Genomic DNA, 25,581 nt, shown 5'->3' on the forward strand with positions numbered 1-25,581 from the left:
GAACGGGAAAAGCAGACAGCTTTCAGGGCTGTGTTTAGGTAAGGTTCAATATTTATTAAGAATACATTTGTTATTAATGTAGTTTTGTTTTAAGCAAACTTGTTTTTGTTTCCTTTTGGGCTAGCTTTGCCCATGAAAGGGAATAAGGGGGTGGGGGAATCAGAACACTCCTCATTTCAGTGGGACCAGTTGTGGAGCACAGTGCTACTCAACCTGAGTAAGGGGATCAGACTCTAGCCCCAAATGATTAAATTTACATCAGTCATTTATTTGGGATAATTGAAATAAAGTCATTGGAATTCAACACTGGCATAGGATCAACACCTCCTGCTTTGATGATAAATATCTAGAATTTGCCCTGACATTTATTTTCTGTAAGTACCAGCAGGAGACCATTATTCTGTGACAACATGCTGTTCCATTGACATTATCCCTTAAATATATTTAAAGATGAAGGTGCTGTGGATTTCTCAGGAGAGGGTGCAAAGCTAACGATTATTCTCTTCATATCAGAAGCGAAACCTCAGTTGAGGGAAAAGCTGCTTTAGATTTAGGCCCTATTGCGCCAGTGAAAATGTATTACGGTTTTACTATTTATTGAGCACTGGAGAATGACCTTGGTGTTGTACAAACAGATATAAGGAGACACAGACCCTGTCCCCGGGAGTAAGTGAAAACTCCCATCTTGCAATCAGATCCATAGGGGCAGACCTTTGTGTGTGTGTATGAAGCCCTTCTGAATCCATGTCCTGAATGTTAAAACAAGGGGTAGTGGGTAATTAATACTACCATTAAAAGTATATGAATATATTAATATAAATATTAAGTATTTGTATTACAGCAGCACCTAGGGGCTCCAGGCAAGGGTGGGGTCTCAGTGTGTCAAGCACTGTACAAACATATCCTAAGAGACAGTGTTTGTCCCAACAATTGAAATGGACAAAGGAGAGGAGGACAGAGTGAGGTAAAGAGATTGTTCAGGGTCACACAGCTGGTCAGTCTCTTGTCCCCTCGTCCAGTGCCTTAGCTACTGGACTATGCTGCCCCACCATAAGAGCTCAGATTTTTTTTTTAATGCTAGAGTATGCTGCAGTATGTCACAAAGCACTGGGCGGCTGCTTGCTTTTAGGGCCAGATCCTGTTTTCTCGGCAGGCAGTGGCAAAACTCTCTTTGACTTCAGTGGGACCAGGATCCAGCCCATAGCCCGTGTTACTGGTACTAAGTATTAACTTTCTCAGTGGGAGCTGCCGGATCGCAGGAGGGAGCTTGCTACCTTCTCCCTTCCTGGCTGTGTGGCACTAGTTTGGACCCAGGCTCAGACAAAAGGCAAGCTTGCAAACTCCTGCGGAATGAATAAGGGGATCAGGTTGCTCGCTCTCTCACGTGACTCTCTGCCCGTTCCTTGAGTCCCGGGGTCCATTTTCACACTGAGAGGGGCGGAGCGTCTCGGGCTCTTAGCTCCAGGTTTATTTGGTCATTTTCTGCAGGCACGTTGCTTTGGGCTCCCTGGAGCTCACTCGATTTCCTCCTTGCAGGTTCTTTTCCCCTTTGCAACAGCCCCTTTCTGATTCCCACCCCGCCTTTCCTTCCCGCTGCTCCAAGACCCCATTGCAGAAGGAGCTTTGTACGGATCTGCTGAGCTGGGGGGGGGGGGGATAATACACGCTCAGGCAAATGTGGGGAAGGAGGGGCAACAGTGCCACCCCCACCACCAGCCGCGCGGTTTAATTCTTCTGCTTCTGTTTAGCCCTCGCCTGCACTGAGATCAGCCCCAAGAGCGAGCGAGGCTCACGTTTTGTGTCTTTGCAGGAGACCGGGGCTGGGCACAGAACTGCAGCGCCGGAGAAAGTTTCCTGGGAGGGAGCCTCGCCGAGGGGATCTTATTTGCCCGCCGGGCTGCTGGTGAGGAAGCGGGCTGCGCCGCAGAGGTCCCCGCCCCCGCCCGCTTTGATTCCTGCCCCTCTGCGCAGAGCTGGGCGTCGGGCTGGTGTCAAGTGAACTTGAAAAGCTGATTTGCAGGCAAACCTGCCGCGGTGGGTTTCTTCTGCGGCGCTCGGAGATGGAAGGGGGGGGGGTCTCGGCCACGGGGAAGTTTTTGCAGAGGGATGAATCCGGATTCAACTTTGGGACCATGCTGCTGATTGGGCTCGTGTGAGCAGCTGCTGAGCTAAGGACACAGTCACTCCCTTTCCACGCGCTGGGCATGTTTGTGCTGCTGGCCCCTCAAACCGCTTCGAGCCTTTTAATCTAATTCAACCGAAGCAGCCAGGAGCACCGGGAACGTTTGACACTGGGCTGAGTTGTGGAGTCTGCCCCCCCACCCCATCAGCACCCCCCAAAAAAGGGCGGAAGGAGGAGGTTTTGCAGGGGGCTGCGGGGGTGCCCGGCTCCAGACTCGGCTTCGCCTCTGGCAATGGATAACCTGGAAGTGTGGCTCCGGGTCGCGCTCCTCTGTGCGGGATTTGCCGTATTGCCCCAGCAGCAGGCGGAAGGTGAGTACAAAGCGCACCCCGGTTGGACGGGGATTGACTTCGTGTAGTTACAAGGCGGGTTGCACGCGCTGGGAATTCTCCCCGCTGAAGATGGCTCTGATCCGGGTTAATTCCCCCCCACCCCCGGTATGCCTGTCCCCCCCGTTGGCCCAGTGTCATTAAATGGAGTCGCCAGCAGAATCCCCCGCTGCATAATTCAGCCGGCGCTCAGAGGGAAGGACGCACCGGAGCGGAGAGGTTTGCTGGAAGGGGCGCAGGGTGGTGAAATCCACAAAGGCAGGAGGGGTTGCAGCAAACCGCCCCCTCTGCAAGCAAACCCACCGCGCTGGGGCGGGAATCCGAGCTGACCTCGGAGATCAGGGGAGCTGAAAGGCGGCAGGAGGGTCTCGGGAGCGCACAGCGGGCGGGACCCCGGGGTGCGAGCGTGCCGGCGGCCCCTTGCTCCCCGCCCGGTGTTTCCTGCGGGCCGCCTTGGGGGGCCGGGGTTGTGTGTGGGCGGCGGGGGTGGCTTTGAGCTCCGCTCCGCTCCCAGCCCTGGGGTTCGCTCCTTATTCGGCCGGCTGCGGGCGGGGAGCGCCCTCCTGGCTGCAAGCGGGGAGAACCAGAGCCCGGGGCCCGCCTTCCTTCTCCCGTGCCCCCGGGCTCTTTGCGGGCCCTGCAGCCGTCCCGGTTGCAGGCGGCGCCCGAGGCGGGACAAGGCGTGGGGCTTGGCAGCGCGCGAGCTGGGGTCCGAAGCAGCTGGGGAAACTTCTCCGCCTCGCGCCTCTTTCCCACTGGGGGGGCTTGCTGCTGTTTTCTGGCCTGTGGCACCCCCTGCCAGGCCTCTGCCGGTCTGACACACACACACACACACACACACACTGCAGGGCGTGATGCCCCCCAACACACGCATGTGCCCTGTCTCGTTCTCCCTCCCACAGCAGACAGGCCAATCAAAGACATCGCCTCAGTGGTTCTCAGCCAGGGGGTACGTGTACCCCTGGGGGCACGCGGGGGTCTTCTGAGGGGTACACCAGCTCATCTAGATACTTGCCAAGTTTTGCAACGGGCACTAGCGGAGTCGGGACAAACTACAATTTCATACGGACAGTGACTTGTTTATACTGCTCTGTGTACCATACACTGAAATGTGAGTACAAGGCATATTCCAGTTGATTTATTTGATAATTACATGGTAAACATGAGACAATAGGTGAATTTTCAGTGACAGGGTGCCCTGACGCTTCTGCCGCTTCGTGTCTGCTTTTGTCAGCAAGTAGTTTTAAAGTGAGGTAAAACTTGGGGGTACAAATCAGACTCCTGAAAGGGGTACAGTAGTCTGGAAAAGTTGAGAACCACTGCATTACCGCACCCGCCCTGTGTCTCTCGCACAATAGGGGGCAATCTTGCACTGGCAGGCAGGACTGGTGCAGCAGGGCGGGATTTTTTACAAAGCACCTCAATGGCTGGGGAGTGCATCTCCCCTGAGCGGGGTGCCTACGTTGCTGCGTCCAGTCCTCCCTGACCAAACAGGGCCTTTCCATCTCTGTGACTGAGCTGGCACTTTTGTTCTCAACCCCACTCTTCAGCCACTTCAAAACCAGGACGCTCAAATTACCCTCTGAGCTGCAATGTCTTATCCTTGCTCTTGGCCCAGGAATAAATCATAATAGTTAATAACAAGTTGAAGAAAATCCACTAGCTATTTCTCAGTTACTGAAGAATGGGTGGGGGGAAATGTCAGGTCCAGGTGGGTTTCATGCAATGTGCAGTGTGTGTTGTTACTGCTCAAGGCAGCCGGGACTTACATGATGTTTTGCTGGTGGATTTTACGCTGGTTTCTAAAGGGAACGTGCTGTGTAGAAGGGTATGTTCCCTGCTGTCTGCCCCTTCTGCTGGTTATGATTCTTCCCCTTCTCCTCACTCTGCCTTCATCAATGTGGAAGTGGAATGGAGGGGTTGCCAGCAGCCAATATCTGGTAGTGCGATCATACTCCATAGCTGCTTTTTTTTCATGCTACATGCCACTTTGCATAGCATTACTGTCATTTTTCAGAGTAGCAGCCGTGTTAGTCTGTATTCGCAAAAAGAAAAGGAGTACTTGTGGCACCTTAGAGACTAACCAATTTATTTGAGCATAAGCTTTTGTGGGCTACAGCTCACTTCATCAGATGCATTGAGTGGAAAATACAGACTTTTTACTGTCATTCTGTTTTGGATGGAGGGGGCTCTGCCGATCAGCTTTGTTGCATCATGGAGGGCGTTTGCTGCAATGTTCCTTACCCTGGCGTCGGGACACGTCAGCAGGCGGAAGGCATGGGTGATCACCGCGATGTCACACAGGTCACCCATGCGGGGGACATTGGCACCGCCATGCCTGTGGGCGATATAGACCATCTGGCTCTCTGGGGAAGGAACAGCCACTTCTTCACCAGCTGCTGGACAATCTTGTATTTTCCACTGAATGCATCCGATGAAGTGAGCTGTAGCTCATGAAAGCTTATGCTCAAATAAATTGGTTAGTCTCTAAGGTGCCACTAGTACTCGTTTTCTTTTTACTGTCATTTTGCATCCTTCTGTGCCATGCAACAGAGGGGAAACAGATGACCCTACGCATGTGAAATTTAGCAGTTCCTTTAGGAGCCACGACTCTTGACTTTCATTAACATTTAAACCATAGTGATTCATTAACTTAAGCTTTACTGAACTTAATATGCTCAAGGTTCTTAGTCAATAACAATGTTATCTCAATCATTAGGTAAAATCTCCCAAGTCACTTAAAAAGAAAAGGAAGACTTGTGGCACCTTAGAGACTAACAAATTTATTTGAGCATAAGCTTTCATGAGCTACAGCTCACTTCATCGGATGCATTCAGTGAAAAATACAGTGGGGAGATTTATATACACAGAGAACATGAAACAATGGGTGTTACCACACACACTGTAATGAGAGTGACCAGGTAAGATGAGCTATTACCAGCAGGAGAGTGGGTGGGGGGCACCTTTTGTGGTGATAATCAAGATGGGCCATTTCCAGCAGTTGACAAGAACATGTGAGGAACAGTAGGAGGGGAAAATAAACATGGGGAAATAGTTTTACTTTGTGTAATGACACATCCACTCCCAGTCTTTATTCAAGCCAAATGTAATGGTGTCCAGTTTGCAAATTAATGCCAATTCAGTCTCTTGTTGGAGTCTGTTTTTGAAGGTTTTTTTTTGTTGAAGAATTGCCACTTTTAGGTCTGTAATTGAGTGACCAGAGAGATTGAAGTGTTCTTTGACTGGTTTTTGAATGTTATAATTCCTGACATCTGATTTGTGACTTTGTCCTCACCCATAACTATTTCACATTTGGGGGCAATGTATACCTTGAAATCAGCGGCACTGCTATGGGTACCCGCATGGCCCCACAGTATGCCAACTTTTTAATGGCTGACTGTCACGGAGTCCCTGGGCAATGCTCTGGAACTGCTCCCTACAAAGCCAGGCAGGACTCTGGTGAAGTCTCCTTTCTGTGAGCAGACTGTCTTCAGGACAAACAGCTCACACAGCCTCCACCTTCCTGGGTCTGACCTCGGAGCATTCAGCATTCTCTGCCCCTCCGTGCGCTTCCCACTGCGAGTCCGCCCAGGCGGGGCTCCTGGGGAAGCCAGAGGGTCCTGCACCCCAACTTCACAATCAGACGTGACTCTCAGCCAGCCAGTAAAACAGAGGTTTATTAGACGACAGGAACATGGTCTAAACCAGAGCTTGTAGGTACAGAGAACAGGACCCCTCAGCTGGGTCCATTTTGGGGGCAGTGAGCCAGACACCCACATCTGTACTTCACTCCATGTCCCCAGCAAGCCCCCAACTGAAACTCTCTCCAGCCCCTCCTCCTCTGGGCCTTGTCCCTTTCCCAGGCCAGGAGCTCACCTGATCTGTTTGTCTTCAACCCTTTAGCTCTCACCTTGCAGCGGGGAAGGGCCCAGACCATCAGTTGCCAGGAAACAGGATGTTGGCCATTCTCTGTGTCCAGACCCGTGCACACACCTGCCCTCTAGGGTTCTGCAACGATCATACACCCTTATGCCACCACCTAGATACTTAAGAACTCCATAGGGGAAACTGAGGCACCCCCACAATATTCAGAGGAAACATTAAGAACAGTCACACTGACTTAGAACAACGCTTCCTCAGCTCTCGTCCCCTTATGCCCCTACTCTACTTATGCTACACTGATGACATCTTCATCATCTGGACCCATGGAAAAGAAGCCCTTGAGGAATTCCACCACGATTTCAACAATTTCCATCCCACCATCAACCTCAGCCTGGACGAGCCCACACAAGAGATCCACTTCCTGGACACTACAGTGCAAATAAGCGATGGTCACATAAACACCACCCTATACTGGAAACCTACTGACCGCTGTTCCTACCTACATGCCTCCAGCTTTCATCCAGACCACACCACACGATCCATTGCCTACAGCCAAGCTCTACCATACAACCGCATTTGCTCCAACCCATCAGACAGAGACAAACACCTACAAGATCTCTATCAAGCGTTCTTACAACTACAATACCCACCTGCCGAAGTGAAGAAACAGATGGACAGAGCCAGAAGAGTTCCCAGAAGTTACCTACTACAGGACAGGCCCAACAAAGAAAATAACAGAACGCCACTAGCTGTCACCTTCAGCCCCCAACTAAAACCTCTCCAGCGCATCATCAAGGAGCTACAACCTATCCTGAAGGACAACCCATCACTCTCACAAATCTTGGGAGACAGACCAGTCTTTGCCTACAGACAGCCCCCCAACCTGAAGCAAATACTCACCAGCAACCACACAACAAAAACACTAACCCAGGAACCTATCCTTGCAGCAAAGCTCGTTGCCAGCTGTGTCCACATATCTATTCATGGGACACCATCATAGGGCCTAATCGTATCAGCCACACTATCAGAGGCTCGTTCACCTGTGCATCTACCAATGTGATATGTGCCAGCAATGCCCCTCTGGCATGTACATTGGCCATACCGGACAGTCTCTATGTAAGAGAATAAATGGACACAAATCAGACGTCAGGAATTATAACATTCAAAAACCATTTGGAGAACACTTTGGTCACTCGATTACAGACCTAAAAGTGGCAATTCTTCAACAAAAAAAAACTTCAAAAACAAACAGATTCCAACAAGAGACTGAATTGGCATTAATTTGCAAACTGGACACCATTACATTTGGCTTGAATAAAGACTGGGAGTGGATGCGTCATTACACAAAGTAAAACTATTTCCCCATGTTTATTTCCCCCCTCACTGTTCCTCACACGTTCTTGTCAACTGCTGAAAATGGCCCACCTTGATTATCACTACAAAAGGTTTGGGTTTTTTTTTTCTTTTTTCTTTTTCTCTTTCTCTCCTGCTGGTAATAGCTCATCTTACCTGGTCACTCTCATTACAGTAGTGTATGGTAACACCCATTGTTTCATGTTCTCTGTGTATATAAAATCTCCCCACTGTATTTTCCACTGCATGCATCCGATGAAGTGAGCTGTAGCTCACGAAAGCTTATGCTCAAATAAATTGGTTAGTCTCTAAGGTGCCACAAGTACTCCTTCTCTTTTTGCGGATACAGACTAACACGGCTGCTACTCTGAAACCAAGTCACTTAGGAGCCTATGTTTCACTGAAAGTCCCTGAGACTCAGTTTCCTTAGGCACTTTGGAAAATGTGACCCAGCAGCAATAGTTATCTTCGTCAATAACAGGTGTGGGTGTGTTAGTTGAAGAGCAGCATTGTCAGGTGTGACATCAGATAATCCAAACTGTGTGTGTGTGAAATTACGAGTGACGCACCCTCCTTCCCGACAACAACAATCTTGATAGAGCAGAATATTAACATCTCTGAGTTTAGGGGACCCAACACAAAAGTGATAATGAGTTGGGTCCCTCTCATCCCCGCCAAGGTGGTTCAGTATGTGAATGAGAATGTATTCCTTAAGGTGCAGGGAGACACTTTTTCTTTCTTGTGTGTTGGGTTTAGCAGAAGATCATTCATCTAAAAGACCACTGGGTAACTTGGAAACACAGGCAAAGCTTCTATAAACTCGAATGAAAAATACATTATACACACATATTGTATCATATTAGTAGAGCCCTGCAAATCCACCGATATCTGTTTTATATCCATGGATCATTTTTGCAGATTGCGGATGGATGCAGATCCAAATTTTATATCTGGAGCGCTGCAAATTAGTGGATGTCCGCGGATCATTTTTGCAGATTGCGGATCGAATGGAGATACAAATTTTGTGTCTGCGTGGGGCTCTAAATAAAGTGTCGGGGAGCACTCTCGGTGACTGTCTTGAGGGCAGGACAGTTCAGTAGTAGAAAAGTTAGCAAAAATGTAGCTAGAATGTCTTTGAAAATCTATGTATGTCAAGTCAATCAGTACGGGATGAACATAAGTGTTTGAAGAGGACTTTCTCCCATTACAGTTTGTGAGCAGGTGAACTGTACCTTTGCTTAGTTAGGAGAGAATCAGACTTTGTGTTTTTCCTGTGCAGTCATTCAGAGGCATGTCTGGTGCTGCTGAGGGGCACCAGTGTGGTCAGGTGAATAGAATGTGGGACTGAGCATCAGGAGATGTAGATTCTAAGCCCGCCACTGCCCTGTTATGTGATCTTGGGCAAATCAGAGTGGATTTTAAGGGCTGAAGCTGTTATGATTGGGCTTCTCAATTTTTAAAAATAAATTAAAATATGTAGGACACAAAGGTAAAGTGGAATATAGTAGAGCAAGGGAAAAATCGTGTGCAGGAAAGTCTCTCTCGGTGGTGAGTGTTTATAACAAAACCATTGTAAATGGTCAAACTGGAAAAACTTCCTGGGCTTGGCTGCCTGTTACTGTAATGCCCCTGTGCACCATAGTGACTCTGCAAAAGGGCCATACAGAACGTGTAAATGGAATCTTGTAACTTGAACGCATTGCCAGAGTGTTGTAAAGAGATCTGAGTGTAACTGAAATCAATCAAATCCAGTGTCTTGAACTTGAATCCAGTCCTATGTCCTCTGGGTGAGGGAATCTTCCCAAGCCTTTCTCTCTGTTCTGAGTCCAAAGTCACAACTCTGAGGACCCGACCGATTTCCCATTCACATCAGTGGGAACACAGCCAGTTGACTTTAGTGGAAATTTGATTGGGTCCTTATGGCCTTTCCCCTGATCAAAGGAAAATAATCCCTTACTTGCCAAGAACCAGATTATGCCTTCGCAATCTGTTACACCTGGACTAAAGACCAATTCAATAGATAACTCTCAGTTTTAAGCAACCACTTTACTGTAGATCCAAGGTTTCTTGCACAGTTTTGCTTCATCTGTTTTTAAAGGCATCCTCTCTACCAGACAGCCAAGTTCTGTTAATCCTTTGGGTGGTCCCTTAAGGCAGTTGTCACTGCATTCTTTTTTTTCTTTTGTAATTTCTTGTCACATCTTTAGTAGCCAGATGCGTGCAGCTGTTTGAAGAGGACTGTCTGCCAGAAAAATCAATAAAAGAACTGTCATTCAGTTCATTCACGATTTCATTCCCCTGCCCCATTTTTTGACTTATTGAGATAGAATGTGTGAAACTGGTACCTCGCCAATCATTTGCTTGTGTAACCTTTCTCTTTCATTATTGTCAGTGTTAGCGATAGGCACTAGGGTATTAACAGTGAGTGAATGATGTTATAAGTCAAAGTATTTGGGATGTGCTTGCTATTCAGAATAACGTTGCATTATCATTGAGAAAGTCTAGGTGTAGAGAAACCGTCATGAGAAATCGCCAGAAGAAATGTATGAAATAACGCCATTTGTGTCAAATTCCGTTCTCAGATAGATGTGATTTCAGTGGGAGTCACATGAGCGGATCTGTGGGCAGAATTTGACCCTTTGTGTGTAGTATGATTTAAGAACTGGAATTCAAGCAAACGTTTAAAGTGATAACATTTTGATGTATTTTATTTATTTATTTGTTTGTATATTTACTGTGCCTTCAGTTTTTCAATGGGCGCCAAGCATAGCAATCCAAGGATGGATTCTGGCTTTAAGCATAAGACCTTACTTCTGAAGAGAGAACTAGAATGTAGCCTTCGGTGACACTGGAAGAAGAGAATAAACAATCTCCTGAATGCATAATGGACCAAATCCTGGAAATCCTCATTCATGCAAAACATCCATTTAAGTTAATGGGAGGTTTGCCTGAGTGTGGACCACAGTATCTGAGCCTGCTAAGAACGTGAGAGGTTAGCTGTTCTGATTCACTAAGCAGTAATCCTAGGATAAGGAAGGGCAATTGCAGCAAAAGATATTTATCATTCAGTAGCTGATGGAGGAATCAGTTACTGGGGGGCAAAACCCTTTCTGTCTACAACGGGTTTTTTTTTTTTTTTTAAATTGTCTAGAAGCCCCTCTAAAGTTGTGTTCTTCTACCAGTGAAAAGATTCAACTTTTCAATCCATGCCTCAAAGTACCTGCAGTTCCCATTTCAAGGCAAGTGGGACAATGAATACTGGAGAGAGACACACAGATTTATCTGTGTCCAGAGCACTTGATTACATAAAAAGCTACAAACCTAAACTTGCCCATTCTTGTTTTCCCCACAGTCCTTTTGGTGCGCTGATAACGCCGGGGAGGGATGTCCATTTCCCCTACCTCTTGTGCTGGGGACCTGCCTCCTAAAGCAGTATCTTGGTACGCTGGACTGGTTATTTGGGGGTATCTGCCTTCTCGCAGAGATTCATTCTGTCCTTTATTTTACTGCGTATGGTAGCAGACTCCTCTCCTGCCTTTCTCGATTACTGTCTCTGCACTTGACCTCTGGATGAGAAAGCAGGCAAGTAGTTTCCTGCAAAGCTAATGCTCATGACACTTTATCAGTGGTCTGGCAGGTATATGGTGTAAGCAAGTGCCCACACCTTTTTGGAGATCAACTGCTATGCTTTCTGATGCCTTCTTTGTTTCTGTGTTCTCCACTCTGGTTCGCAGCCAAAATTCCCTGCTCTGCTGCCAGCCTGGCCATCCCATGTGCCAGGCGAGACCAAAACCTTGGGTTGGGTTGGGTTGGGTTGGGTTTTCCCCTGCTGCTGAGCACGTAGTCAGTTGTTTTGCATCCCTTCAGACTTATTGGTGTCACTTTTTTTATTTTGATTAAACTAGCCTTATATATAATGTGCTACTTAATAGCCTTGCGCCTGCTCCCAGAGAAGCCCGAGTGGCTGTTTCCAGTGGGGGCAGAACTGAGTCCTGAATGTGCAGTTTTCAAACCTATCATGATGCATGTTAAGGACAAGATGGAAACCCGCACATTTTACACAAATTGCCTAAACGCCAGGTGAGTTTTATTATAGGTAGATGCATATTAAAGTGTTCTGGCTTGACGGCCAATTAATTAGTAGGAATACAATTTTGTGGAGGTGGCCAACTCAAGGGATTAAAAGAGGGATATGAAGCGTTCACCTCTAGGTCACTAATTCAGACTCAGGCCAGGAAGCTGTCCTTTCTGATCTTTGGCCTGTGTGAAAGGTACACAGTGGTGCGTGAGGTACAAGGAGCTAATTGTGTCTGTCCTGTGCCTAGTGCCTACCACTGGGGAGACACCAAACTGGGAGGTCAGTTTGCTGGCAGTGTCACTGGAGAAGCCAAGGAATGCCCTGGCATAGAAACTAAACTACCGTCCCCATAAAAGCAGGACCTTCCTGGTCAGCTTTGAGGCCCATTGGCTCAGTGTGGGTGAAGCTTGTGGTGCTGTTGCCCACCATGTCTGTGCTCTCTGGTGCTGGGCTGTTTTGACCTCAGCTGGAAGGATGGACACAGCCAAACGAGGAGGCCTTCCTGAAGGAACAACATTGGCCCACTATTCAGTCAGAAGAAAGGCCATGAAAACCTGTGCTAAAATGGGGTGGGGTCAAATGTGTAAGAGTTTGAGAGAGACAAGGTGGGTAAGGTAATTAACATCTTTTATTGGACTGCCTTCTGTTGGTGGAGGAGACAAGCTTTACAGCAACAGAAGCTGGTCCAATAAAAGATATGTCTTCACCTCTCCCCTCCCACCCCGTATCTTGGGATCAACGTGGCTATAACAACACTGCAAATGATAAAAGCTTGCCAGTGGGCAGTGCCAAGCAGAGTACCTCAGACAGCACCCTATGACAGATCGGGGGAGTCAAGAGATGCCACCCAGAGGCACTCTGCTCGAATGGGTGAGATAATTGCCTCCCTCAGGCAGTACATCAGACATGACTATCCAAGGAACAGTGGCAGTGGGTGATGAGGGACTATATTTTGGATCGATGGCACATTTATTGGCAGATAGACAACTTACTGCATCCCTGAGCCCAGTGGTTCTCCCTTGCGGTCCAAGCAGCATCCAGCTGCATCTCATGTGACAGCCTCAGGACCTTACAGGCAGTATATATATTGAATAGATGCGGCCCACATAATACAGAGAGAGCTGCATATGCAGCCCTCAGTAGTAAATAGGTACCAAAAGAGCCTCCTTCATTATAACAGGTCTTATTGTGGTCACGGGCAGTTTAACTGTCATCCCTCTAGTTGTGGCTTCTTCAGCTCCCCCTCCTGCCTCCGTGGAGCTCAAGAACAAACAGCATGCCAGCTGGTTATGGCCTGCCCTCTCTATCCTCTTGATGATGGATGGATGTGCATGATGTCTCTGGAAGCTGCTGCCATGATAAAGTGGCTACATTACTTACCCCATTCTAGTTCGTTGTTTGTGCTGCCTTCTGGATTTGAAGGTGACCAATGCCAGGAGGAGGTGAACAAGGAGGTGCTAGGGCTGAATGGAGTTTTCAATGGAGTGATTGAGCAAGTGGTGGATTGATAGAGCTGTATTGTCTTAAAGCAAATAGAAAAAGGACAAAAACATTTGGATTCATAATAGCATTTCCTTTTCTATATTTGGTTGCTTTTTGTCTGGGCATCCCTAAAATAAACCCTAGTGACATTCAGGGGAATTGTGGATGCTCAAAGAATGCAAGGTCAAGTAGTTTTGAAGCACTGGTTTATGGGTGAGTCTATTGATATCAGCTTCCTTCTAATCGACTTTCTTTTTGGTCCTACAGGTGCTTGTGTCTACCAAGGCTCATTGTTTGAGGTAGGTGAACCTTAATACGTTTCATGGTTACATTGAGGTTGATAGGCTGCACTTATGACTCAACAAGTTTTGTCAGTGCCACATGACTTCCGTGGCACAAATTGTAGTGATGCTTTCATGAATATGCAATGGGGCGAAATCCTGGCCCCGCTGAAATCCATTACAAAATTCCTGTTGACTTCAGTAGAGTCAGGATTTCACCTGTGGTCTTTGTCAACCCAACCAGGTTACTGTTGAGCAAGACTCCGTGCATATTGACAAATTTGGCTCTTTGTTTGTCCTGTGCATTTTTAAGCAATGGGATTCAGGAATGTGCAAAACAAGACTGGCCAGCAAGTGTTGTCTAAAATCTCCCTGTATATTCTGTATGTATTTGATGTTTTGCTATCGGTGATGATCGTTTAACACTTTTCTTCTGGAAAACTTCATATTCATTGTGTGCTGTGACTTCTCCTTTTTTAAACTAAAAGTATGACTCTTGCATTTTTTGCTGTGACAAAACAATGATTTCTCCATTTTTCACAATTGCAAATAATCCACCTTAATCATTGGGCAGATATGTGATGGAGGGAATCTCATGCAAATAGTACTCTTCCATACAATACTTGGCTGCCTCAATTTGATACTCAAACAGTAAAAAGAAATTGACAAGAACGTTGCTCCTGAAGTGCTTACACACAGGCGTGCTATCACAACGAAACTACACAATGGTTTTTTGTTGTGGAATCTAAAGTAGTGTGCATCATGTTTATTAATTAGCTAGACTGGGTTTATATGTTTTATTTCCCTTAATACCCCCCTCCAGCAAAGTTACTGCAGTGTCTTTGGAATCTATAACTATTGTATAATCTCAAATTTTATAGGAGTTGGGTTCTTTTGCCTTCCAACCTTGACACTGACTCTTTTAAAGTTCTCCTGCACTTTAAAGGGGGAAATGAAGTGGAATTGATTTACATCACTGTGTCTTTGGTGGATGGCTTGGGGAAAAGCCGAAGCAGATTGTGTTCATTTGTTTCCATTAATAATACACTATGGAGCATCACAATGTTTTAAAGGAGATTGAAAAGTCTGTCTACACTCCATCAACTCTAATAAATTGTGTGGCAGATCATTCTCTTCTACTCATTTTGTCTCAATAAGGACTGTAATATAGTATAATAAGGGGATAGGAAATGAGATGTTCATCTATGTCACTGCATGATGATGATGTGTGTGACATTTACAATTCTGTTTTTTTTGGCTTTGTACACTTGTCTGGATGATGGAGTTGATGAAGATACGGAATAAATTGAAGGTTGTTTTTTGTTTAAATTATAGAAATTAAGGGTCAGTTATGGAAACCCTTCCTCACTTTAAGTAATTCCTTACTCAGTATGTTGATGTCAGTGGGATTACTCGTGGCGTAGGATACACTACTCTGTGTGTGTAAAGGTATACGGATCTTAAAGCAGCTTTGATTAAAAAGAATGCTGCACTGGGGAAAAACATCCTATATTTTGTTTGGCTTGAGGACTGTACACATGTGTAGTTATCCTGTCGTGTGACCATCATTGAAATGTCACTATGGAGAAGAAAAAAAGTATATTAGCATTTTACCGGTGTTGGTATTTTTCAACATGTTACTACTCGAAGAAAAATACCAGGTCAAGTTATAGGGCTAGTTATAACCAGGTCAAGATGTGTGCTAACAAGACATACACTGCCTGGCAACATTGAAAGGGGAGAAAGACCAGCTGCATGCTGTTTGTTGGATTCTTTCAGAATCCCAGTTTGTTTAAAAGCAATACGATATTGTTTGTAGTAGCTCCCACAGCATGCAAGGTGCTTTCTGAACACAGCTGGAGACAACAGCAACCTTCACATTCTGAGTGCTACTAAGGACAAAAAACTATAAGACAATAATAACAATTACTGAAATCCTTGCCCTGAGGAACATATAACTTAAAAAGACAAAGATACTCTAAGGATGGGAAAGAACGATGAAACGTACAAGCAACGTGATCAGGAGGAGGATGGGGACCCGACTTATTTCTTTGCTTTGTTGTTGGAGCTGGATGAACAGAAATGTGTGCCCATCCAGGCCCTCACTGATACCAGGAGCTCCTCGCAGGCACAGGGGCCCCGTTAACATCAGTGAGGCTCTGAATGGATGCAGAGCTCCACCCATTGCAGGACGGGGGTCCAAATTCCTCCTCCCTGCCTTCTTCCACACACTGCTCTCGCTTGTTTTTCTCCCACCTCAGTTTCCAAATACCATTCCAACGTCCTTATGCACTTACTCCCAGCACTGGTCCGTCTCCCTCCAAGCAGTTCACTCACGAAATAGGTAGATGACTTAGTCAGCTAGTTTCTTGTAGGTATTGTGACTAAGTGGTCTCGGAGAGGCATTTAAGGAAGTGCATTAGAAAGGAATTGATTATTTTGCTGCTGCTGTACCTGTGTCCTAAGCACCTCTGGCTGTGTACAGGAGCCACTGCTGAAAAGAGAAATTCTATGCAGAGAAAGCATTTGGATAGGATTCTCTCCACCCCAGGAGGGAAATCAAGGAAAAGTCTAATTACATTATTTCTTTCAGAGAGGGATTGCTCCAAACCTGCAAAATCTCATAGAAAACAGAATTTTTCAGCCATTTCCAAACGAAAAATTACAAAGTTTGAAAAAATAGCTCCGCATTAAGGATAGTGCCTAGAGAGAGGCTGCCATCTTTCATTGATTTGTACATCGACCATTCTTATTTTAAGACTTCTATCTAGAAGAGTCTCAAATGGTACTGTGTGCCTGAGACTAGCAAACACTGCTTTTTTTTATATCGGTTGTTATACGCATTAATAAACTGTGTCACTTGCAGCCTTCTAAAGCTACACAGCTCTTTTCAAGCATTAACCATCTATATAACGTTTCTAGGTGGGTGGGTGGAGGAAAAAAGGCATAAAGGTTAAATGGCTTTCTTGAGATGACAGTGGGAATTAGAACTCAGGAGTGCACAGTTTACAGTCCTGTGGTCAGAGACCTAGACCATACCTCTATGAAATATTCCAATTGATTTCAGTTACACCTGTACAATATACTGGAACATATGAATATTTTGCACAAGTTCTGCGGCAGTAGAAAAATAGCACAAATCTTATTCTTTATTAGTTGTTGTGAATTACTCAGGAGGTTTCATTTTTTTTAACTTGATGAAAATCATTTGTATGTCAGTGTATTTACAATATTTTATTAGGCTTTCTGCATATTCAAAGCAGTACAGTTTGATAAGCAATAACCAGAAATAATATAGTAAAGGTACAAAGTCTGCCATTTTCTTGGCACCTTACATGTAATTACAAGCAAAAATAAAAACAGATCTGGCAGCAGCAGACTATATGGGAGACCCACAACAATATATGGAATAAAAAGTATTTGCTATCTAAAAAGTGGCTCCTATTGAGAATTGTCCATCCAAGAACTTGTAGTCCGGGAAGGGGAAATTCCCAGCCATGTGTGGTAATGAAACTTGTATTTATTTAACCCCCTCTTGCAACTGTAGAAAGCTCTATATCTGAATTGCAAACAGTCAATAGACCCAGTCAGTGCTACATAAATCAACTGTCTGTGGTGTCCCAGTCCTGAAGATAAACATGCATATAACAAATCTGAAGGTGAAGACAAACCATTGCAATTCAGTCTGTTAATCTTTTATTAACACTCCCAAAGAATGATTGTCAGCTCTGGACAGGAACGTTTTGTGAGCCAGATTCCGAACTGTTATCCTGGTGTAAATCCGGAGCGGCCTAACTGAAGTCAGTGGGGATGGTCTTTCAGCTGAGGTATTGGATTGGATCTTCAGGAGATCTGGGTTCAGGTCTTGGCTCTGCCACAGTCTTCCAATGTGACCCTGAACCCTTTCTGCCTCAGTTTCTCTCCTTTCCCACAGATCTTCAGCCTTCACAGAAGGCCCAACTCTGCCTGTTCTCTGTACCTTGAAAATTGCTTTCCTTGGTGCTTCTGTCGGTCTCTATGACGACCACAGGCGGCATCAGTGGAACTATGCTCACCGATGGCCCTCTCACATGCTCTGTTGTGTGCTGGTTCTTACCCATACCACTTGGAGGTGGGGTGTGTGCAGAATCAATAATTCATCGAACAGCAGTGCACATTTGTGCTAGCTATACAAATAACTGGCTCGGTTTAGTTAGCAGGCAGTCCACATCTGGACTGGAGCACCATTTAATGGGAATCCTGGAATTGCCTAATGGGCTTATGGGCATGTGTCCTGGGTTTTTCATCCTTGTGAAACCAACGTGCTTACCCTGGGACATGTGGAATATTTTCTGAGTAGGGGAAAAAATGCTGCTCCTAAGAAACCTTCCCACTCCCTTTAATTAAATTCCTGAAACTGTTTTGCAAGAGGGAGGAAGGATTATTGATAAAAGCAGGGAACAACATCAGACTAAGTCTGTAATTTTTCCCATCCCCACCTTGTTGGTACTGGTTATCTTGGATTTCTACTGTGTGGTGAAAGCATCTTTGATGTTGCCTGGAATTTTACTGACTCTTTTCTTCTAATTCTGTAATCAAGATGAAGGAACAGGAAGCGGGGCAGGTGGAACTGAAAGCACGTTTTAAGAAAAACAGAAACAGGCTGACAATTATTTCTCTTGAAGTCAATGAGGCCTCTTGCAGATACAACAGCTGGAAAAGTGACCTTAATTACTTGAAGATGGCACAGACAGGAGGGAGACTGAGGGCTGACTGAGGCTGATAGTAGCACAGAACAATCTGAGTGTTATGGAAGAATAGATTCAGGTTTAAAACAGGTTAGTAATTACTACATGACAACAGGAATCTAAAATATACACTTATTCTGCTTTTGTTCAGGGGAGATTAGAATGTAAATGCTAACCAGTTCATGAGGATAGACTATGATTGTATATAAGCAGTGCTTCTAGCATAAGTTATTGATTACTAATATTTCAATAGCACCTAGAGTACTCAGCTGAGATGGGTGGCCCCTTTGGACCAGCAGTTATACAAACACATGGCAAGAGACTGTCTCTTACCTGAAGAGCTTACAGTCTAAACAGACAACGACTGGGGAAGAAGGAAGGATTGTTATCCCACGTTTTACAGATTGGAAACTGAAGCACAGAGAAATTAAGTGACACCCCCATGGTCAGAGAGGAAGACTGAGCTGGGGATTGAACCCAGATCTCTTGAGTCCTAGCACAATTTTTTAACCACTAGATTCCTCTCTGGGGTGTATATTTGTCCCTTCAGTATGTACTCTCAACTCTCAATATGTACCCCTGTTAGCATTATGGGAGTATTGTATGTGTGTTGAGGGGAGACTGTTCCTCAAACGATGGACTTTTAATTCAATTTTAATTTCTTTAGTCACTTGGATCATTTTCTGAACCAGAACTCTATAGTATTCTGAGATCAGCTGGTCATCAAATGCCAAAATCTGCATTGCTGTTTGGTGTTAATGAAACCAGGGACAGATCCGTACATCATATTGCAGCGTTTATTGAGCGTCTTCATGGTAGAACAGGGTTATCTATTGAAAACAATTACTCATCTGAAAGATCTGGTCGTTGTCATATTTCACTGCATAGCAAGGCTGTGTTTTGTATAACTTTATATGAGGCTGCGATATAGACATTAGTGTAAGTGAATATAGAATAGAGCCTGGAGGGTTAGTCAAGAGGTGGGGAAGAAAAGTATAATGAGTTTACAGCCAACAGAAATAACCAAATTCATTACTGTACAGCAACTCTGCAGTAACACAGTTTTGTACGTGATCCTTGCATAGTTGCATTCATTAAGGAAGTAAGATGTGTGACCTAGCTGTTGGGTTCCTATGTTTTATATACGATTTATTTTTACAGTGTGTGAAAAATAAAGCTAAGGCAATGAAGGATAATGGCTAAGGGGGATTGTGAACTCAGTGGGAAGAATATTAAGTGGAAAGAATAGGTGCTTCTCTGCATGCTATGAGAACAGCAGAACTTATACCAGGTACACTGTTGTGTTTGTGTTAGCAGGGGTGTGTGTGTGTGTGTGTGTGTGTGTGTGTGTGTGTGTGTTGACTGTCAGCAGGCTTTTCATATTTGTGTGGCATTCAAATATGGGCAGTGTTCAACCTGTATCTACAAATCTGTATGTCTTTTCTTTACCATGTGCCTCATTCTGTCTAGCCATTTTAGTACTGGATATAATCAGGCTGGATCCAGATAGTAAATGAGGTTGGCATTACAGGTATTTGAGAACTAAATTCTCCAGCTGGAACGGCAGAATCTGAACAGCAAGCAACTGTAGGTAGGGGCAGGAAATAAACTAGCTGACTGCCTCAGTTTCTGGATTTGAACGTTCGGGGATGGCTCTCATCCTGAGAGATCTGTTGTGAGCATTGATAATTAATATAATATTGAACTTCTTATAGCACAATAAATGCCCACTGCGCTTCACAGAAATAAAGTCAACTCTGGTCCAGATTCTTGGCCACCCTGTAGCTGCTTTGCAGCAGTCTGTCAGTGCAAAGCAGCCACAGGCGCCGACTCCCTGGGTGCTCCAGGGCTCAAGCACCCACTGGAAAAAAAAAAAAAAAGGCAGGGGGTACTCAGCACCCATAGGGCCGGATTCATCTTTTGTGGGCCCCAGCGCCCTGACCATGGCCCCTCCACTTGTGCTCCACCCTGAGCCCCCGCCCCCGGTTGGCCTCTTCCCCTTGAGACCCTGCCTGTGCTCCACCACGAGGCCCTGCCCCTGCTCGACCTCTTCCCCTGAGGTCCCGCCCACTGCTCGCACGGGGATGGGAGGGGGCGGAGAGGAGTACACACTGGCAAAACCAAAAATCAGCGCCTGTGAAAGCAGCTATGGACCTGCTCCTCTGGCCCATGGAGGATTCCTCCAATGATATCCTGGATTCCTCCAATGACGAGGATAGGAATCCTCTGGTGTAGGGTAGTTTATAGCGGGTAGTGATCCTAGCTGTTCCCCTCCCAGTTCCTGGTGTTATGTGCATGCCCTGTGTCATAAATATAAAGGGAAGGGTAAACACCTTTAAAATCCCTCCTGTCAGAGGAAAAACCCTTTCACCTGTAAAGGGTTAAGAAGCTAGGATAACCTCGCTGGCACCTGACCAAAATGACCAATGAGGAGACAAGATACTTTCAGAGCTGGAGTCGGGGGGGAAACAAAGGGTCTGTCTGTCTGTGTGATGCTTTTGCCGGGAACAGATCAGGAACGCAGCTCAGAACCCCTGTAAAAAGTTCGTAAGCAATCTAGCTAGAAATGCATTAGATTTTCTTTTGTTTAATGGCTGGTAAAATAGCTGTGCTGAATGGAATGTATATTCCTGTTTTCGTGTCTTTTTATAACTTAAGGTTTTGCCTAGAGGGATTCTCTATGTTTTGAATCTGGTTACGCTGTAAGGTATTTACCATCCTGATTTTACAGAGGTGATTCTTTTTACTTCTATTAAAATTCTTCTTTTAAGAGTCTGATTGCTTTTTCATTCTTCTTAAGCTCCAAGGGTTTGGGTCTGTGTTCACTTCTACAAATTGGTGAGGATTTTTATCAAGCCTTCTCCAGGAAAGGAGGTGTAGTGGTTGGGAGGATTTTGGGGGGAAAGACGTTTCCAAACGGGCTCTTTCCCAATTATATACCTGTTAGATATTTGGTGGTGGCAGCGATAAAGTCCATGGGCAAAAGGTAAAATAGTTTGTACCTTGGGGAAGTTTTAACCTAAGCTGGTAAAAGTAAGCTTAGGAGGTTTTCATGCAGGTCCCCACATTTGTACCCTAGAGTTCAGAGTGGGGAAGGAACCTTGACACCCTAGAACAGGGACAGCTCAGATGCATCCCAGAATCTGGCCCAGGGTATCTTGCTCAAAGAGCTTACAAGAAGGGAGGGAAGGGGGTTACATCAAATATAGATGATGTGCAACAAAACCAAACAAATTGCGTGTGTCTGTGTGTCTTTTTGTTTTTTGAAAATAGGGCAGGAATTGATAGTGTTGGAGTGAAAGTCAGCTGGGTGGAGATACCGTGACTGCAGAGCAGATAGTGAGCTCGAGGGGGCGGTGTAGGGTCCATGGGGGATACCATGACTGCAGGCAGTGAGCTCTGAGTGAAGGAGCAGAGTGTGGCTGCTTGGTGAAGTGGCAGGGTAGGAGTGTGCATCTGTGTGTAAGATGGGATAGTATGAAAAAGGCACAAGGGTGCTGGTGGGGGACGAAGACAAGGAGCAGCACGGCAGGAAAGTGGGCAAAGAGTAAGGCATGAGACAAGGTGGGTCAGGGACACGTAGGACCTTGATAGTGGGGATGAGCAGTCTGAACTAGATGCTGAAAGACAAGAAGGCAGGGACAGGAAGGAGAAGAGATTGTGGATATGGGGGAGGCTCAGGATTAGGACAGATGCCGCCAGCAGGTAGGAAGCAGCCGGGAAAGTGGTGAAGAGAAAATGTGTTTGAGCATGCGGGTGACAGAGGATGAAGTGAGCAGATGGAACAAGGGGAAGAGGTGCAGTTAGTGGGAGCAGATGAGATGAGTGGGGGGAGGGATGGGCAGTGATGATGAGGAGGAAGAGAGCAGGGAAATGGAAAGAAGGGAGAGATAGCCAGAAGAACAGCAAAGATGAAACTAGCAATTAGGGCCAATGAGCTGGCAAAATAATTAAGCGGTGATGGCAATGAACCGGCAGTTGGTGTGCAGTTAAAAGCAATGAACTGGCAATTAACACTCAGCGGAAGTAGTGACCTGACAACTGATGATCAAATAATAGGCAGTACATAACCAAAGAACAGGCAGCTCATAAGCAGTCCTATAAAGTGGCCAGTAGCGAAGTAAAGAGCAAGGCAACAAAAATACTTGGTAGGGGCCCGGAGCAAGGAGGTGGCTGTTGATGTGTCTGGGCATCCCACAGGATAAAACTAGCTCTGAGGTAAATGATAATGGCCCTCTTTCTGCCTTTGCAGAATTGGGGCCATAGATTGCAAAGTACTTTGAAGACAGAATGTGCTATGTAAGTGTGAAGTGTAATTCAATACAGTATTATGATGTCTCTCATATTTGCAGCTCTTATTTTCCAGCATTGTCTGTGACTAGTGCAATAACAAATTGCGTCTGGCCCAGCCAGGCTTGGCCGATACTTGGTGCATCCATTTTGCAAGTTAGGGTTACGCTATTTCCTTCACAGCAGCACATCTCATTGAAACCGAAGACCTCGCACACATGGCTTTTAGGCTGCGACATGCTAGGTCAGCTAGGCTATGGTGTACCTCTGTCCACAGACCACACCTTTTCTACGCTGGGAGATGTCATGGATTAGGGAGTATGGCAGTCTCCTTGTGTCTTCTCATAAATGATGTTCTGAAACAACTAAATACAATGAGGAATAGTAATTCCGCCCAACTCTGTTTAATGGCCTGACAAGTTCACGGTATGGCTGCCGATTTTTCTAGCCTTCTTCCCCTTCCCATCATGCCACAGTGCATATATGATTCTCTCTCCTTACCTGGCTAGATGAGATGGAAGGGGCCATATATGAATCCTGGACATCCTGAGTTTTAGTTGGTACTGTCTTCAGCTAAGGTCCTGTCTACATTGGCCTCTTGAAGAGCATGGTTCTGCTTTGAAAGGTGACGGTGTAATAATAGCCCACTTTAATTGATTAGTCTCGTTAGAGTTGGTATGGCAATACCCATTTTTTCATGTTCTCTCTCTCTCTCTCTCTCTATCTTCCTACTGTATTTTCCACTGCATGCATCCGATGAAGTGGGTTTTAGCCCACGAAAGCTTATGCCCAAATAAATGTGTTAGTCTCTAAGGTGCCACAAGTATTCTGTGTTCTTTTTGCTGATACAGACTAACACGGCTACAACTCTGAAACCTGTGTAAGAATGGTATCTGGTTCCTATTGTATTCAGAGTCAGATGTACATACATTTTTACTGCTTTTAACTCCTGTTAGCTCTGCTGGGCCTACAAGACTGAGGTTAAACAATAGAATCTGGCTTATCCATCAGCAGCAGAGTTGTGATCTAAATTCCAACTGCAGGTCTAATTTCTGTCCTCGGATGCACCTGTGCCACCCCATTGAAGGTTAATGAGATAAAACAGGTATGATAAAAGACACAGGTGTAACCACGAACAGAATTTGGCTTGCAGACTCTATTACAGGTGCTGATACATGACCAGGAAGTAGTACGGATTTCAGATTCAAGGGTGATTTTGCATGGCTCCCATTTACAAACAATGCAAACAAACCAAAAAAAAAAAAAAAAAACCTTGTAAAATGAACACAAATGATCTAGAAATCCCTGTGGCATGATAAACATGGAGTGCTTGCTGCCATGTGTATAGGAGTCATTCTCAGAGTGAGCTACAAATTCAGCTCGGCTGTTTACTCCTGTAGCTGGATCAGATGTTGTGGACAATGCCAAGCTGAAGTTAATGGGAATATTGCCACTGACTTCAGTGCATGCAGGAATACTAGTTCTAGAACGCTAGGGCAGGCCTTCAGTGGGTGTCTGATGACATAGCTCCATTGACATCAATGGAACGATCCTGATGTATATCAGTTGACAATAAGGCCATGATCGTAAAACCTGGTTCTCTCCTGGTTTGGAAGGGATGAAACATGTCCATAGAACTAAGGAAATCACTCAGATCAACCCAGACAGATGGTTAGAAATGTTTCTGTGTCTGAAATCGCTGCTAGCCATGGTTAGCTTTCTTATAGGGTTTTGTGTATATAAAAGGCTTTTGCGAGCTGAACCAAAGAATATGACTTACAGCTGTTTGCTGGCTTGTCCACTGAAGCAAACCTGAGCTTTTAACTAATGTGTTTATGCTTTGACAACTTTTCAAAGCCTGAGCCTGTGATAAATTCAGTAAGGGCAAAGTCACTTGAATGTTTTGCAGCTGAACACAACAGTCCACATCTCACCTGATTTAGTTAGCAGCTCACTTAAATATCAAGGGTCAACTCGCCTTTGTGCTTTTCTTCCGAGAAGAAAACTTCCACTAGTTTGACCTTGCAGTGTTTAAAAGAGGCTTGGAGTTCCCATCTTCGTTCGCCTTTGAAAGAACTGGCAGCAGCAGAGCTAATTCAGCCACTTGCTTTGTTCTAAAAGTAGCAGAATTCTTCAGCTTGTTGCATTTGTTTAATAGGAGGGAGGTGGGATGTGCCAGTCGGACGGAGGGAGGACTTGAGTTGCAATGAAAATCAATAGTTTTGTGGGGAGATTCTGACAAAATTCTGTTTCTAGATCTCTCTATCAGTGTCCCTGCTTATAAATAATAGTTTTCAGTCTCTTGGGGAGAGGGGGAGGCAGGAAAGAGGGGTGGTGGTGGTGAAAGACAGAAGTATGAGCCCTGAAGGCAGTCCGTTTGAGTGGAAGGTTGAGTGTGATAAATGACATTTACCTCTGATAGGCGTTCCAGATAGGGAGAGGTGAGAACAGTTGAGCTGCATGAAGTAAACCATTTGTTTCCTTCGTTCATTCAACTCGGGGTAAATTCTGCAGGACCAGCTCTTGGTAGTCTGCTATACTTCTGTGGGTGCCCTTATCAACATTCTTTTTACATTTTTTTTTCTAGTGATGTTTGAACAATGGTGACATTTACTCCCTCCCCCTCCCTAAAAGAAGAAAACATATTTTTTGTGGGAAAGGATTTAGTTAAAATTTCAGATCTTCAGAAATACTCAAACAGCTTTTGGATATGGTTAAAAAACTTAACAATAAATGATTTAAAAAAAATTGTTGAAAAATGTGTAAGAACTTCAACGAGCTCTGTTTTTTACCATTAAGGATGTTGTACGCAAGCATCTTTCCCAACCTGGTGTGCAAACAATCCCCTTTACTATATGAAGAACCTTAACTGCTTGTTGAGGTTTTAGCTATAGCAACAAACAAAACACTGAAATAACATAAAGATTAGCCCACATCTCCACAGGCTTTTTTGCTCAAAGAGTTCCTCCCTCATGAC

At 45.3% G+C, this 25,581-nt stretch overlaps 1 protein-coding gene across 4 annotated transcripts in view; it reads left to right on the top strand.

Moving 5' to 3' along the window:
* The first annotated feature begins 1,485 nt into the window (after positions 1 to 1,485).
* The window catches only part of FRAS1 (Fraser extracellular matrix complex subunit 1), a 306,626-nt gene continuing 282,530 nt past the window's right edge, over positions 1,486 to 25,581 (top strand). For 3 of the 4 annotated variants that reach the window (XM_075127463.1, XM_075127464.1, XM_075127465.1), the window contains exons 1-2: positions 2,607 to 2,730; positions 13,574 to 13,605. In XM_075127463.1, the coding sequence (XP_074983564.1) occupies positions 2,622 to 2,730; positions 13,574 to 13,605 (141 nt within the window). In that variant the 5' untranslated portion in view covers positions 2,607 to 2,621. Of the gene's footprint in view, positions 2,494 to 2,606; positions 2,731 to 13,573; positions 13,606 to 25,581 lie in introns of those variants that run through there. The other variant, XM_048846813.2, reaches the window with a different exon arrangement.

Source organism: Caretta caretta, chromosome 4 (genome assembly GCF_965140235.1).
Source record: "Caretta caretta isolate rCarCar2 chromosome 4, rCarCar1.hap1, whole genome shotgun sequence".
In the NCBI taxonomy this organism is placed as follows: Eukaryota; Metazoa; Chordata; order Testudines; family Cheloniidae; genus Caretta; species Caretta caretta.